General features: G+C 40.1%; 1 protein-coding gene across 2 annotated transcripts in view; it reads right to left on the reverse strand.

The window, feature by feature from the left end:
* Positions 1–17,183, reverse strand: part of LOC140477076 (copine-3-like) — a 49,159-nt gene that overhangs the window by 27,070 nt on the left and 4,906 nt on the right. For both annotated transcript variants that reach the window (XM_072570299.1, XM_072570298.1), the window contains exons 2-4: positions 12,520–12,656; positions 6,842–7,021; positions 4,708–4,782 (exon numbers count right to left, since the gene is read on the reverse strand). In XM_072570299.1, the coding sequence (XP_072426400.1) occupies positions 4,708–4,782; positions 6,842–7,021; positions 12,520–12,656 (392 nt within the window). The remainder of the gene's footprint in view (positions 1–4,707; positions 4,783–6,841; positions 7,022–12,519; positions 12,657–17,183) is intronic.

Consider the following 17,183-nt stretch of genomic DNA (forward strand, 5'->3'; position numbering starts at 1 on the left):
GGGAATGCTGGATGACTAAAGAAATTGAGGGTTTGGTTAAGAAAAAGAAGGGAGCATATGTCAGGTGTAGACAGAATAGATCGAGTGAATCCTTAGAAGAATATAAAGAAAGTAGGAGTATACTTAAGAGGGAAATCAGGAGGGCAAAACAGGGACATGAGATAGCTTTGGCAAATAGAATTAAGGAGAATCCAAAGGGATTTTACAAATATACTAAGGACAAAAGGGTAACTAGGGAGAGAATAGAGCCCCTCAAAGATCAGCAAGGCGACCTTTGTGTGGAGCCATAAAAAAATAGGGGAGATACTAAATGAATATTTTGCATCAGTATTTACTGTGGAAAAGGATATGGAAGATATAGACAGAAGGGAAATAGATGGTGACATCTTACAAAATGTCCAGATTGCAGAGGAGGAAGTGCTGGATGTCTTGAAACGGTTAAAGGTGGATAAATCCCCAGGACCTGATCAGGTGTACCCGAGAACTCTGTGGGAAGCTAGAGAAGTGATTGCTGGGCCTCTTGCTGAGATATTTGTATCATCAATAGTCACAGGTGAGGTGACGGAAGACTGGAGGTTGGCAAACGTGGTGCCATTGTTTAAGAAGGGCGGTAAAGACAAGCGAGGGAACTATATACCAGTGAGTCTGACCTCAGTGGTGGCCAAGTTGTTGGAGGGAGTCCTGAGGGACAGGATGTACGTGTATTTGGAAAGGCAAGGACTGATTCGGGATAGCCAAGATGGCTTTGTGCGTGGGAAATCATGTCTCACAAACTTGATTGAGTTTTTTGAAGAAGTAACAAAGACGACTGATGAGGGCAGAGCAGTAGATGTGATCTATATAGACTTCAGTAAGGCGTTCGGCAAGGTTCACCATGGGAGACTGATTAGCAAGGTTAGATCTCATGGAATACAGGGAGAAGTAGCCATTGGATACTGAACTGCCTCAAAGGTAGAAGATAGAGGGTGATGGTGGAGGGTTGTTTTTCAGTCTGGAGGCCTGTGATCAGTGGAATGCCGCAAGGATCAGTGCTGGGCCTTCTACTTTTTGTCATTTACATAAATGATTTGGATGCGAGCATTAGAGGTACAGTTAGTAAGTTTGCAGAGGACACCAAAATTGGAGGTGTAGGGGACAGCGAAGAGGGTTACCTCAGATTACAACAGTATCTGGACCAGATAGGGCTAATGGGCTGAGAAGTGGCAGATGGAGTTTAATTCAGATAAATGTGAGGTGCTGCATTTTGGGAAAGCAAATCTTAGCAGGACTAGGTAATGTCCTCGGGAGTGTTGCTGAACAAAGAGACCTTGGAGTGCAGGTTCATAGCTCCTTGAAAGTGGAGTCGCAGGTAGATAGGATAGTGAAGGTGGTGTTTAGTATGCTTTCCTTTATTGTTCAGAGTATCAAGTACAGGAGTTGCAAGATCATGTTGCGGCTGTACAGGACATTGATTAGGCCACTGTTGGAATATTGCATGCAATTCTGGTCTCCTTCCTATCGGAAAGATATTGTGAAACTTGAAAGGGTTCAGAAAAGATTTACACGGATGTTACCAGGGTTGGAGGATCTGAGCTACAGGGAGAGGCTGAACAGGCTGGGGCTGTTTTCCCTGGAGCATCGGAGGCTGAGGGGTGACCTTATAGAGGTTTACAAAATGATGAGGGGCATGGATAGGATAAATAGGCAAAGTCTTTTCCCTGGGGTGGGGGAGTCCAGAATTAGAGGACATAGGTTTAGGGTGAGAGGGGAAAGATATAAAAGAGACCTAAGGGGCAACTTTTTCACGCAGATGGTGGTATGTGTATGGAATGAGCTGCCAGAGGATGTGGTGGAGACTGGTACAATTGCAACATTTAAGAGGCATTTGGATGGGTATATGAATAGGAAGGGTTTGGAGGGATATGGGCTGGGTGCTGGAAGGTGGGACTAGATTGGATTGGGATATCTGGTCGGCATGGATGGGTTGGATTGAAGGCTCTGTTTCTGTGCTGTACATCTCTATGACTCTAACTTATGTCACAAATATTTGAACCAGAAACCTTGCTCCAAAAATCAGGAAAAGTTCAGGATCAACCATTCCTATAGGTGCAGGGAGCACAGGGCAACTGCCTGGACCCATAGTGATGAGGTCAAAAATGGCTTTGCTGTTGAGCACTGGATAATGTTGCAATGGTACAATGGAACAGCAATACAGTCTGCTCATGAAGAATGGAAAAGCTGGTAAGAAGTGAGCTACTGTTAGCATGGAATGGCTTCCATAAAGTGGATTTGAGAGACTGATTGAGAATAGAGCATGTGGGCCTAAGAACTTTAAAGAACAGAAGTTTGTGATCTCTGTGCCTGGGATGTACAGGGATAGCAGTGGCCATAAAGAGGGTCCTTTAATGTGCAGAAGGGAGGTGCATTGCTGCTGCTTTCAGGTACACATTCACTTAAATACTCAATTAGTTAAAAAAATCTGGAATGGCCTCTACTTTCCCTCTGAGATACTGTGTGGGAAACAGTGTGTTAGGTGTCAACTAACTCTCTGCACCCAGATGGTGATAGTTCACTGTATCATATGTTAATCAACTCAACAGCTGGCAGGTGAGTTTTGCAAGTATTTTGGACTATCACAGGCCTTGATCGCAGCATCCACCAGTAGGTGGCAGCTTCCAGCTGAAGATAGTTGGTCAAGGTCTACTCTTCAGGGAATCAGTCAGTGGGAGAAGATAGGTCATTTTTCTTCATTACTAAAAACTATTTCCCCACCCCCTCATCTGTGCTCCCAATTGTCCCCAGATTGGAACAAATGGAGTTATCCCATCTCCTGCTGAAACTCAGCAGGCAATCAGGAAGTGACAAGTTGAGCATCTAGTTAACCACCTTGAAGGGCCTTGGTTGTTGGCAAGCTGAGAAAGGTCCCAGTGGATCATCTTGCCCAACCCTGAGTTGGTGAGGTGGCAAAAAGGGGGCTAGAATCATTCCGGCCAACTCGCTTAGTGATCTTCTCTTTTGTCATACCTCTTACTACCTTCCAGGAGGAAAAAACCTGTGGCCATAGACTCAGTGATGAAACTACAATCATTTCATTGTTAAACCCATTTGGTTCAATAATGTCTTTTTAGGGAAGGAGATATGCCATACATTGCAGTCAGGCCTACTTGTGACTCAAGCTCCACAGCAGTGTTGGGGTGGTTGTGGTGCCCAGTCTGTGGACTCATGGTAGCAGGGCGTTGGCTGCAGCAGTGTCAGTATCCAGAGCGGTGACTCCTGGCTAGAGTGGATTTGAAGCCTGGACTCTTGGCAGTGTCGATGCTCACAGCTGGGTCTCCTGGATTTGGTAGGCCCGGAGCCTGGACTCTTGGTGTTGGCTGCAGCGATGGCAGAGAGTGGACTCCTGGCTCTGGGAGACTTGGAGCAGTGACTCCCCTGGAGTGGGACTCCTGGTTGCATTCAGTCCAGAACGGGGACGCTTGCCAGTGTTGGTGCAATAGCGGCATGCAGAGCCACTGTCTCCTTGGGCATCAGCATTGCTGTTGCTGTACTGGAGTGGAGAATCCTTGACGTTTACCTTGCAGAGACTTTCCTGAAGCCCTAAAGCCATATTTGGGACTCTGGCCAATGAAGGTGAACTCTACCGAAGTACTTTCTTTTGTAACTCAAAATGGCACCAGATTGTGGCAACAAAACACTTTTCACTGTGTCTCCCTAGTTAAATGGGACAATAAAATCATTCATTCCTTTAATTGCCCTCTGAAATGGCCTAGTAAGCTAATCAATTCAAGGTTTATCAACAAACATCTGACATCAGTAAGACAACCTGTTTTGCTGTGATCTCATATAGGAGAGGATGCACTTCTGGACAGAAGTGCACAAATATTTCCTGTCCCCTATTTTAGGCATTAAGTGCTCCTAAAACTGCCTAACTGTTTCTAAGCCACATTGAGCTTTTCCAATTCTTCATTTTGCAGCTCTTTTCCTTGTTATTCAGATACACATCACACTATTTAAGATAAGCTACAGAAAAGGATTCCAACCAAGAAAGAAACCAAGTTGTGCTTATGAGTTATACAAAAATATATTTAACCAATTATTCAACTATCCTAGATGACAAGCTATTCACCAATCTTTAGTTTCAAAAACAAATAAGGTTTGTTTTCTTGTAGAGTGCAATGTTCTGAACACCCCTCCCACAAACACAAAATGACAGGACTGGTTGATGTGGCAGTAACAAAGAAGCACTTCTTTACCAGTGGCTCTACCTCCTTCCCTAACTATCAACTCAAACTTACAAGAATGTGCAAAGCCCTAATGTCTTGTTTAATTGAGCTGAGCTTCAAAACTGCCTAGCAACTATTCAATTATTAACAGCATTTGAACATTACAAGGACTGCATATATCAGGCTGCTGTCAGGAGCAGGCGAGTTAAGAATTCAATCCCATACAAAATAAGCCCCTAATCTGGGACAACAGTAACACTTCCAGCAATGTCAGTTGGGCAGGCTAAAGCCTAAACTCAGGCATGTGTGCAAGGTGTCAGACAGCTCCAGCACAAGACACGAACGTTTAGTAGAGAAGAATTTTTAAAAAACACTGAAGACAGTTTGTATGATTCACTTATTACTTTTCCTAAAGTTGTTGGCATTATGCTAAAACTATATTCTAGCTGCATTTGCTGATTGTACACCAAACAAAAAAATAAGAAAAGAACATTGATCTCTGTACCGTGATAGTTCCTTTTCCTGCTGGTCTTCTATTTCGCAGCATGAGGGGTCTGGTCAGTTTTTTGCTGGAAACAATCTGTAAAAATAACTTGATTATAGTGCGCAGTTTCCAACAAACACAACTACCAGAGGCATAAATCAGTGAACAGAAATGCTCATGTTTTCTCACACTTAAATCTAAACATACTACTACACAGTCTAAACAGTAGAATACTACCTCAACTCTGATTCATGTGTTGCATTGTTGAGATCAAGACAGAACATACAAAAATAAATAAGATCAAATAAACAAACAAGACAAAAACATAATTGGCTAGGTAATGAAATTGTGCATTTTGACTCCAAACTCCATTGTAAAAGTAGAAAATCATACTAGGAATTTACGACCTCTGAGCTGTCTTTTGATAACAGACTGCTACTGCACAATGCATTGTTCACCAGAAGTTTCATCATAAAATTTAGTGAAAGAACAGAACATAACTTTCTTATTAATATTAAATATCTTACATCTGCATGCACCAAGCCTATTTTGCCATTACATATTGCTTTGTCCTTACATATAATGAAAGATACCTCTATAGATTTCTTTTGCTGTACTTTGGTTATTACTTAGCTGGAAGTACTGATGTATCACAATGAACAGGAAGCGATAGTTCCAGTGTAACATGTATAAATAGGCAATTTCCATTATAAATATGGATGTAGGAATTTGTAAGGGAAATATTTAAAGCTCAAATTTTAAAATTTTAGCTGAAGCACACTAAACATTTTGAACTGATTGTTCCCACACTTGATCACTACTTCATTTGAAGACAACACTTGGTTTTCACTCCACTGGGTAATGCGTAAGAAGATTGCTTTGCCAAAACGTTTTGACAGCTAGAAGACTGACACTGCAATATGCACTGTACAAAATAATTGCATGCCAGTACCTGAAACTGTAAAGGCCAGATTTTGAGATAATAGTGAAACAGCCGGCTTTCAGCATCACCACTCTCAAAAATTACAGTAATTTCATAAGACTGCACACAAGCAGAATAAACTGGAATTTCATAAGTTCCTGTCAGTTATTTTATGTATTTCCAGAGGATGTGCTGTTTAGAAATCCTCTTACATTAGAAAGAGAGTTTTGAAAAGGTTGTGCCATGTTTGATCAGATGTAACTGGGTTTGTAACGGCATACTAATGTCATACCTCCTGCCAAATACCCTTGCTAGCCTGAAATATTTTGCTTAAAATTTGTACAATGCCAAAATTCTTACCTTAAGAAAATAATAATTGCACAATTCTTAATCATTTTTAAATAATATTTTGGCTTTTGCAGTTTTATCTCCCTATTTTAAATATTAAATCAAAAGTGAAGACATTCAGTGTATATTTAATTTCCTAGTTTCTAAGAACTCTTCACTATAATTGATTGCTTATCCTGCTTGCTGACAATAGTGCTACTATACAAGTATAAACCTTCTCAATTGGACACCAGGTTGAAATTGCTATTGGTAAAGGGAAGTTCTGCATCACACTGATCAACAGATCATTGTGGAGCAGCTTCCTTGGAGAATGCTTACTACTGATCTCAAACAAAAGAAGAATGAAGCAAGTTTTCCCTATTCATCCCCTCAAACCCTGTCTGAATGTTAAAAGCCTCCACTGAACATTCTCTCAAAATTTAGGCCAGAATGGTGTTTTTTTTTATTTAAAAGGGTTGTTCAACTATTGTGGGGAGGCCATAGTGTAGTGGTAATATAACATGCCAAGCTAATGTTCTGGGACATAGGTTCAAATCCCACCATTACATGTGGTGAAATTTGAACATAGGATCATGAAATAAAAAGCCAGCCTAACATAACCATTGCCAATTGTAAAGACCCATCTAGTTCATTAATGTGCTATTCTTATGTGGCCTGGCTTACATTTAAATCCAGACTTTCAGAAATTTGCCTGATATTTTAACTGCATTCAGGCAATTAAAAATAGACTATAAATGCTGGCCTAGTCAGTATTGCCCATATCCAATAAGCAAATAAAAACAATGCTGAATGTAACAGAAATAACCTAAGGTGTTCAGTATTGTAAAAAGTCCGCAAAATATCATTCAATGGCAATTTAAAATTAAAGTTTTTATTTGTACTCACCTGTCCCAGAGTACACTCAAGTTCTCCCAAGAAGTCATCATCACTCAAATCAATGGTTCTATTGTCTATATCGTAAATTCCGAACTTCAGCTTCTGGACCTGCTCAAAGTAGTAGTCTATCAGGAACTTCTTTGCAAACTTTGGAGAAAGACAGTTGTTAACTCTCTCTGTGCGACCAATCTAGAAAAAGTAGAATCCCCAAATTAAAACCATTGGAGTGAATTGAATCAACTACAGATCATTGCCAATAGTACATTTCAAATCTAAACTGCATTGTTAGCTTGCAACAAGGCTGAAAATACCTAGCTTTATTTACATTGCTTTGTAGACATTGTTTTAAATTTATTCAAGCACTGATGATTGACTTGAAGCGGAACTGTTTTTATAAAATATTGAATTAGGCTACTAGAAAAAGGTAAACCACAATGACCTTACTGCAGATACAGGAGTCTAGTGGACAATTTACTCTGATCTGAAATCCAACAGAACCAAGGATGACAATGATGCTTAATGCTGAATGAAAAGGGCAAGAAACATTGATGAAAGCTCCTTGTAAGTCAACAAACATTGAAAGAGTGGTGTATGCATCAAATTTTACAGCACTATTCCTGCAGACCTTTACAATCAAAATTGATCATTATTCCATCTAGGACAAGAGACACTGAGGAGTGTGCAAGGTGTCAATATCACTGTGAAGTGAATTATGAAAAGCATCCAGCACTCCATCATCATAGAGAGGCAGATTGGGAGAAGTCTGCAGCAAATCTGCATTACTGTGAAACAGATTGGGAGGAGTGGGTTTGTGAAAGAACAGCAGTGATGGTGAGAGATAAACTCTGGCAGCACATAGCCTCTTCAGCCTGCTTTTACCTACTGGAGCTGAAGTGTGACATCAGAGGGAAGCAGGTAGGTTTTTTTTCCATTTCTCTCTCTATTGGCAAAGTGGTTTAAGTTAGGAGGTATTATTACAGCTGAAGAGCACAGTTAAGAAATTCACCATCAAAATATTTAACATTCAAAATAATTAATTAACTAGAATAAAGATGGTTGAGCAGATAATGTATTGCAGCTGTTATATGTGAGAGCTGGTTGACACCAGCAATTATCTACAAGAAGAGTCGGTCCATTGGGGAACATCACCTCAAAGTTGATGCACTGGAGTCCAAGCTGTGTTCCCAAGCTGGTACACATCCGAAAGGGGAAGAGGTACCTGGATACACCGTTCCAGGAGACAGTTAAATCCCTTAGAGTAATTACATCAAATCTGGTCCACGATCATGGCCAGAGGGTGTGACGACCATTGAGGCAGGCATTGGCATTCAAAATTTAGGAGGAGCCTCAGCCAGTGCATTAAGTTCTTGCACCTGCTATGATTGAAGACACAGACTACAGAGAGGATGAAAGAACTGACTGTAGTGCAGAGTGCCATTCAAGTAGGGGCTGAGAAGAGAAATGGAGTAATAATAGGCATTATCATAGTTAGGGAACACATATGGTTCTCTGTAGCAAAAACAGGAAATCCCAAAAGCTATGTTACCCATCCAGTGCCATGGTTAAAAACACGTTTCTGGGGAAGAACTTGGAGTGGGAGGAGAACCTCCCAGTTTTAATGGTCCACATATGTATAAGTGACATATGTAGGTCTAGATAAGAGGTTCTGCTGATGGATCCTGAACAGCTCCAGGCTAAATTACAAAACAGAACTACAAAGATAATAATCTCAAGATTACTACCTGAACTATATGCAAATAAATAAGATTAGAGAGCTAAATACATGGCTCAAGGACTAGTGTTGAAGAGACGTGTTTTGAGCCATGGGACACTAACACCAGTACTAAAAGAAAGAAGTATTCTATTAGAATGAACTTTATTTGAACCACGCTGGGATGTGGAAAGCTGTTAAAATAATTAATGGGCACTGTCGACTATGTTTAATTGAAGGTATTTTAAAAGTCAAAAAGAAAGAAGACAGTAGTCATGCAAGTTAGTGAAAAGGTGAACAATAATCAAAATGTGTCAGGAAGGGGTAGGAAACATAAACAGAAGGAGGCAGCAGAACTTAGAGCCAGAATAAATGATTATGGTAAAATGTTTAACCGAAAGGTTCTTTATCTGAATGCACACAGTATTTGTAACAATAGAGATGAGTTGACAACACAAACAGTAATAAATGAATATGATTTGATAGCTATTACAGAGATGTGGGTACAAAAAGAAAGCGGCTGGTAACTTAATATTAAGGGTATTTGACATTCTGGAAAAAATAAAGGACAGGAGGTGAGTAGCATTATTAATAAAGGAGGTTAGCAGTGTAAGGGCGGCATGGTGGCTCAGTGATTAACACTGCTGCCTCACAACACCAGGGTCCTGGGTTCGATTCTCGCCTGTCTATGTGGAGTTTGCATGTGGAGTTTGCACATTCTCTGCGTGGATTTCGTCCGGGTGCTCCGGTTTCCTCCCACAATCCAAAGCTGTGCAGGTCAGGTGAATTGGCCATGGTAAATTGCCACAGGTGTGTTAGTCAGGGGTAAATATAGGGTAGGGGAATGGGTTTAGGTGGGTTTCTCTTCGGAGGGATGGTGTGGACTTGTTGGGCCGAAGGGTCTGTTTCCACAACGTAGAGAATCTAATCTAATCTAATCTAGTGCTGGGTAGTGATACAGGTGCATTCGATGGTGATGTGTCAGCAGTTTAGGTGGAAATCAAGAACAGCAAGGAAAAGACGACCATCATCTACAGGCCCCCAAACATTTGCATTGCTGTAGGACAAAATATAAATCAGGAAACAATAGTGGTGTTTTAAAAGGGCACTACAATTTTCATGGGCGATTTGAATCTGCATATTGACTAGATATAGAGATAGGTTACATGGTGTCATCGAGACATACAGCATGGAAACAGACTCTTTGGTCTAACTCATCCACACCAACCAGATATTTAATATAAATTTAGTCCCGTTTGTTAGCATTTTGCCCATACCCCTCTAAATCCTTCCTATTCAGATGTCCATCTAGCTGCCTTTTAAATGTTGTAATTGTACCAGCCTCCACCACTTCCTCTGGCAGTGCATTCCTTACAAACACCACCCTCTGCGTGAAAAAGTTGTCCCTTAGGTCCCATGGACAATGACTTTGTGGAGTGACCCAATGCTTTCTTTTGACTTGTTGGTCACACTTACACCTGTAAACCAATATTTTGCATCACACTTCACGCTGGAGGATTCTATAAACGTCCCAAAGGTAACAGATAAACAAGGTGTTAACAGAAGGAAAGATCTTGTGGCAGTTTCTATCATGAGAGACAAAGTATTTGACAAACTAATGGGCCTGAAGAAAGAAAAATCACCCAGACCTGATAATCCACATTTAAAGGAAATGACTTCAAAAGACAGTGGAACCAATGACCAAAATAGTCCAGAACTCACTGGATTCTGGGCGGGATTCTGCAATTTGGAAAACTGTGAATGTGATGCCCCTGTCTAAGGAGGAAGAGAGGTAGAAGGCAGGAAACTATGGGCCATTTAACCTGACAATAGTAAAATGTCAGATTCCATCACTATGGAGGAAATAGCAAGACATTTAGAAAAGTTTAACAAACTTGAACAGAGTCAACATGGTTTTGTGAAAGGAAAATTATTATTGCCAAATCTGCTGGGGTTTTAGAGTCATAGAGATATACAGCACAGAAACAGACACTTCAGTGCAACCAGTCCATGCTGAACATATCCCAAACTGAACTAGTCCCACTTGCCTGTTCCTGATCTATATCCTTCCAAACCTTTCCTATTCATGTACTTAACTAAATGTTCTTTAAACTTCGTATTTGTACCCACATCCAGCACTTCCTCAGGAAATTCATTCCACTTGTGATCCACCCTCTGTGTAAAGAATTTGTCCCTAATTTAAAAATTTTTTTTCCTCTCACCTTAAAAACGTGCTCTCTATCTTTGAAATTTCACATCCTAAAGAAAAAACAACTACCGTTAACCCTATCTATACCCCTCATTATTTTATAAACTTGTATAAGATCACCTCTCAACGTCCTATGCTCCAGTGAAAAATGTCCCAGCCTTTCTTTATAACTCAAACCTTCTGCATCTGGCAACATCCTAGTAAATCTCTTCTGAACCTTCTCTGGCTTAATGATATCTTTCCTATAACTAGGGGGCCAGAACTCTGAGAATATAACTGGAAGAGTTGATAAAGGGGAACCCATAGATATAGCACATTCAGACTTCCAGAAGGTATTCAATAAGAACATAAGAAATAGGAGCAGGAGTAGGCCATCTAGCCCCTCAAGCCTGCTCCACCATTCAATAAGGTCATGGCTCATCCTTTCGTGGACTCAGCTCCACTTTCCCACCCTCTCACCATAACCCTTTATTCATTTACTGTTCAAAAAACTATTTGTGCCTTAAAAATAGATTCACAACCCTTTGGGAGAAGTAGTTCCTCCTCAACTCAGTCCTAAATCTGCTCCCCCTTATTTTGAGGCCATGCCCCCTGGTTCTAATTTCACCCACCAGTGGAAACAATCTCCCTGCTTCTATCTTATCTATTCACTTCATAATTTTATATGTTTCTATAAGATCTCTGTTTATTCTTCTAAATTCCAATAAGTATAGTCCCAATCTACTCAATTTCTCTTCATAAGCTAACTCTCTCAACTCTGGAATCAACCTAGTGAACCTCCTCTGCATCCCCTCCAGTATAAGTACATCCGTTCTCAAGTAAGGAGACCAAAATTATACACAATACTCCGAATGTGGTATTACCAGTACCCTATACAGCTGCAGCATAACATTCTTATTTTTAAATGTCATCCCTCTAACAACACAGGGCAATATTCTATTTGCCTTCTCAATTACCTGCTGCATCTGCAAACCAAGAGTTTGTGATTCATGCACAAAGATACCCAGGTCCCTTGACACAACAGCACACTGCAATGTTAACCAAATGAAAATATCGTGATATCATATGTATCACCACGTGATACATAAAAGGTGATTTTCTTGAAACCAACAATATTCTGTGGGAGTTTGACAGGGTAGATTTTGAGATGATGATTGACTATTGGGGAATCTCCCAGATGGGCATAGTTCCCTTAAGGGAAATGGAGAAATGAAAGAATTTCTTCTCCCAGAAAGTAGTGAATGCCTGGAATTCGCTACCCCAGAGAGTTGTAGAGGCTAACTGAAAGTATTTAAATGTAATGAATACATTAACGAAATAGAAGTTGAGGGCTACGAGGTGCTGGCATACAAGAGAAGTTGAGGCCTGGGGCAGATTTACTATGATTTTCTGGGGTAGGCTTGGCTAATTCCTGCCTCTATTTCTTATGTAATTTATCAAAGCAAGTAACATTCAAGGTCAATTATAAAACATTGACTACTGAAACAAAATCTAAGGATCTTGTTAGCAGTGTACATTATGTAAACTGAATCCCCACTGAAGATTAACTGACCTGAGGAACTGTGAAATAACAAAGTTCGGGGATTAAAAAAAAACTCATGCTCCACAAGGTAAAAAGGGAAGCATCTAAAAATGAAAGACAAGTTAGTAAAACATATGAGAAAAATTCATTCTCAGCTGAACAGAATGAAAAGTAAAGCATCACTATTATAAACGTGTTCTTTCATGATGCAAGATTGAACAAATCATCTGAAGAAAATTACTTACTTCAACCCATTGATTTCCACTAACATTCATAAGCAGGGCACACAGCGGATCGGATTTGGAAGTAACATCTCTATCCAGTAAATTCTCACAACAGACACTCAGTTCAACCTTCGTCACACAATCTGCCATCTGCTGCCCTGTGAAATAAAACAGCAAAATTACACGTAGTCCATGCAGCCAGAGTGAACCATTACATTGCCCCCTTTCTTTCTTTGCAGTTTTAATTCCCAAAACCAAAAACGATATGGCTAAGAATCATTTACCCAGGATGCTCAATTTTCAAATCAGCACATGACAAAAAGTCATCTGTCTCAAACTTTAACAGCTGCCCACACCACACATTCTTCTAGACCGCTGAATATTTCCAACATTCTCTCTTTCTAATACATGAAAGATTTCATTGTTAAAGTTCAGGGTTTTTTACATTACATTCTACACAGTATTAAGAAAAATAGCAGATGAGCCAATTATTTGAATATGGATAGTAAGGAAGTCCAAAACTCCAGGAGAAGTTACAAAACTCCAGGAGGCAAAACTGAATGAGAACATTCTGAATCAACAACTTACTCATCTTGTATTTTATTTTTTCATGGAAATCAGGTGTCGCTAGTATGGTCAGCATTTCTTGTTCATGCCTAAATGCCTTTGATTTGTAGGACCATTTCAGAGGGCAGTTGGGGTCTGCAAGCACAACTAGATTATAACAAAAGAGGATGGCAGATTTCTTTCCCTAAGGGACAGTAGTGAACTGATAATCAAAGTTATATTCATGGTACAGAATATTTATATTCCAGATTTACTAAATGAATTTAAATTCCATTAGTCATATGTGGAGGGACTGAACCCATGTCCTTATAGTATTAGCCTGGGCCTCTGGATTACCATTCGAATGGTACCATCACTATGTCAACATTTTCCCCTTTAATTTGGATGGTTAAATCAGAAGAAATGAAAACTGGGGTAATAAAGAAAGACGAACCTAAGTGCAATTTTAAAGCACTACTCCACGTTTTAAAATTCATTCATAGGATGAGGGCGTCACTGGCCATTTATTGCCCATCCCTATTTATCCAGAGGGCAGTTATGAGTCAACCACATTGCTGTGGGTCTGGAGTCACACGTAGGCCAGACCCCAGGTAAGGATGGCAGATTTCTTCCCTGAAGGATATTAGTGAACCAGATGGGTTTTTCCAACAATTGACAATGGATTCACAGTTATCATTAGACTCTTATTTCCAGATTTTACTGAGTTCCAATTACACTATCTGCTATGGTGGGATTCGAACCTAGGTCCATATGTTTCAATCCATATGGGAGAAACCATAAACCAAAATAACCAAATTTACCAATCACCTTAAAATGAAGAAATCATAATGATTTTCCTTTCTGCAACATTATTTTAATGTTTCCACCAGGTGCTCCGGTTTCCTCCCACACTCCAAAGATGTGCAGGTCAGGTGATTTGGCCATGCTAAATTACCCACTGTGTTAGGTGCATTAGTCAGAGGGAAATGGGTCTGGGTGGGTTACTCTTCAAAGGGTCAGTGTGGACTTGTTGGGCCAAAGGGCCTGTTTCCACACTGTAGGGAATCTAATCTAATCAACTAGAACCAATGTAAATTAACAAAGTAAATCAACAGAAAAATTATAGTTCAAAATAAAGACGTTCATTCACTTCAAACAGCTAATGTTTTATACATAATCTCAATGACCTAAATCACTCCCCATAGACATGTGGAAATACAAAGCCACATAGTTCCACATTATGTTGTTCTTTATATGTACGATGGGTCAGGAGTCCAAATGCAACTTTCATCCCAGAGTTTTACAAGTACAATTATCAACAGAAAACACACATCTACGAACCATCTCCATAATGGTCATGAAGTTCTGATGGTGTAGATATCTAGAGTATCTTTTCAACTGTCCAACCATTGAACATTCCAGTTCATAATTTTGCCACTTCTGGTAAAAACACCCACCTCTCTCGCATCTCCAATTAGTTACAAAGTTTTCCAGGTAACAGACCTGTTTAAGCTGCTGGAGCATTGCCTTCTGTCTTCATCTGATCTCTTCTACATACAGATCTGTCTCTTTTTTCCTTACCGAAATAGTGAGCAAACATTTTTACGGGTTTCTCTTTTTGTTAGGAAAACTTTAAAGACTGACATAAAGGCTACTTTGACAGCAGGAAAGCATGGATTTGACGGCAAGGGATCTGACTGGGAGAACCTACAATGTAAGCTTTTAATCTAGCAGCTGTTCTTTCTCTGAGCTCTCTGTGGCTGCCAGACACACACACACACACACAATAATTAAATCCATCTCCCCTCTAGTATTTTTAATACACCTGTTCAGATGTGTTAATAATAAATTAAATAACACTACCACTGCACCCACAACTCTCCCATTCTCTTTCTCCCATTTTCCATCCTCCCACCTTCACAATACACAGTAATTGGCTCCTTCTCCCTCATACACAATGGGTGGGCAAAAGCACTGTAATATTACAAAAGGATGTTATTTGCCTCAAAACTTTGTCACAGTATTTAATTATATTATTTAGTTCTTGCACATTAAAAGGACTATGCATTTTAAAGCCACAATTGCTTAGCTGAGTTTCCCCTTAGTGATTTACATCCCTCACATAAAAATTATACAATATTTTAATTTAATACCATAATTAGTCATCCTCATTACTGCAACAAGATAATTTCATATATTAAATACATAAGAAAAAACAAATATTTTAAAATTTGGAAGACAGATGTACAAGTCTGAAACCCTGTGGGTTTTAGATTACAATTATTTAATGCTTAGAAGATCTGCATTTACCTATATGTTTGTTATCTATGTATTTGTTATGGGACAACACAGAAATTACTGTAACTTTTTTTTTAAAAATCCCAAAACTTGACAAGCTCTAATCAACCCAGAGGTTAATTTGTTTATTTTTTGCACCTTGTTTATTTTTTCACGAGAGGGTGACATTACTGCCAGCATCCCGTTCTAGTGATCCCTGGAATCCCAACCAATCTGCACGTTGTGTAGTATTTTGTGTATAAATGCAGAGTGTAGATTGGTGCAAGAAAAGGTCTTTCTTCCATCCTTAAACTCTTCACACAGAGAAATCAGCAAATTTCTAGAAATTATCTTCAGATGGTCACAAGCAAGTTATTTTGTGCTGTATGAGCATGTCAGTTCACTATAATATGTGAAGGTTGTTCCTGTCATCCTCTAAGTTTAAATTAACAGGATGCTTAGTCTGGCATGGCAAACAAAAACTTACTGCCTAACTAAAAGAATCTCTTGTAGTTAACAAGAAATAATTTATTGCATATTAGCAACTAGTTACAAGTTACATTGATAAGGTGCAGAGATTTTGAGAAGGACCAGATGCTAGGTTAGAATCATTGAATCCAGACACTGAGGAAGCAGGCTATTCAGCTCATCAAGTCCACTCCGACACTCCAAACAGCATCCCATCCAGACTCACTCCACGACCCTGCATTCCCTATGGCTAACCCACCTAGCCTGCACATCCCTGGACACTATGGGCAATTTAGCATGGCCAATCTACCTAACCTGCACATCTTTGAACTGTGAGACGAAATCAGAGCACCAGGGAAACCTACGCAGACACGGGGAGAATGTGCAGCAAGCTCCACACAGACAGTTTGCCTGAGGCTGGAATTGAACTGAGTCCCTGGCACTGTGAGCCACCGTGCTGCCTTCTGACTCCTTCAAAATCCTTTCCTGTTCTGCCCAATGTCTGTACGACATCATGATTGGAGGTGGTGCTTATGACATTCCCAAGTATTATTCCTTTCAGTCCCACATACAGCATCTCCCCCAAGCTATATTTTAATATTTAATGTAATAGTACACAATCATATGATAAATACCAGGGGCGGGGAGAGGAGTTAATTAATGGGGTCTGTGTGGTGACATAGTGGGCTCTTTCTGGCAGCCACAGAGTGTTTGAAGAGAAAGATTGTTCGATTAACAATTACATGCAGGTTCACCCTGTCCATATAAAATTAAACTTAATACTATTTTATTTATCTGTGGAATTCACTCCACCAAAACGTGCAGCGGATGCTGGGATGGTCAGTAATTTTAAGGAGGAGTTAGACAGATTTTTAATTGGTAGTGGGTTGAAGCGACATGGGGAGAAGGTAGGAAAATGAGGGTGAGGAGCATATCAGCCATGACTGAATGGCAGAGCAGACTCGATGGGCCAAATGGCCTAATTCTGCTCCTATATTTTATGAAGTTATGAATTTCCTGCAACTCTGATTTTATGAATTCAGGTGATCTGGAGCTTTCCCTATTCTCCTGGAATACATCCTCTTCTCTCTTGCAACACTAATACTTTTCCAGGTTGAAGGCTGTTATCTTTCATTCTCTTCTTGCCAGACTAGATTAGATTTTGTTTTAAGATCAGATTCCCTACAGTATGGAAACAGGCCCTTCGGCCCAACAAGTCCACACTGATCCTCCAAAGCGTAACCTACCCAGACCCATTCCCCTGCCCTGCATTTATCCCTGACTAATGCACCCAACACTATGGGCAATTTAGGACGGCCAATTCACCTGACCTGCACATCTTTGGATTGTGGGAGGAAACCGGACACAGGGAGAATGTGCAAACTCCACAGGTC

Source organism: Chiloscyllium punctatum, chromosome 5 (assembly GCF_047496795.1).
Source record: "Chiloscyllium punctatum isolate Juve2018m chromosome 5, sChiPun1.3, whole genome shotgun sequence".
Taxonomy (NCBI): Eukaryota; Metazoa; Chordata; class Chondrichthyes; order Orectolobiformes; family Hemiscylliidae; genus Chiloscyllium; species Chiloscyllium punctatum.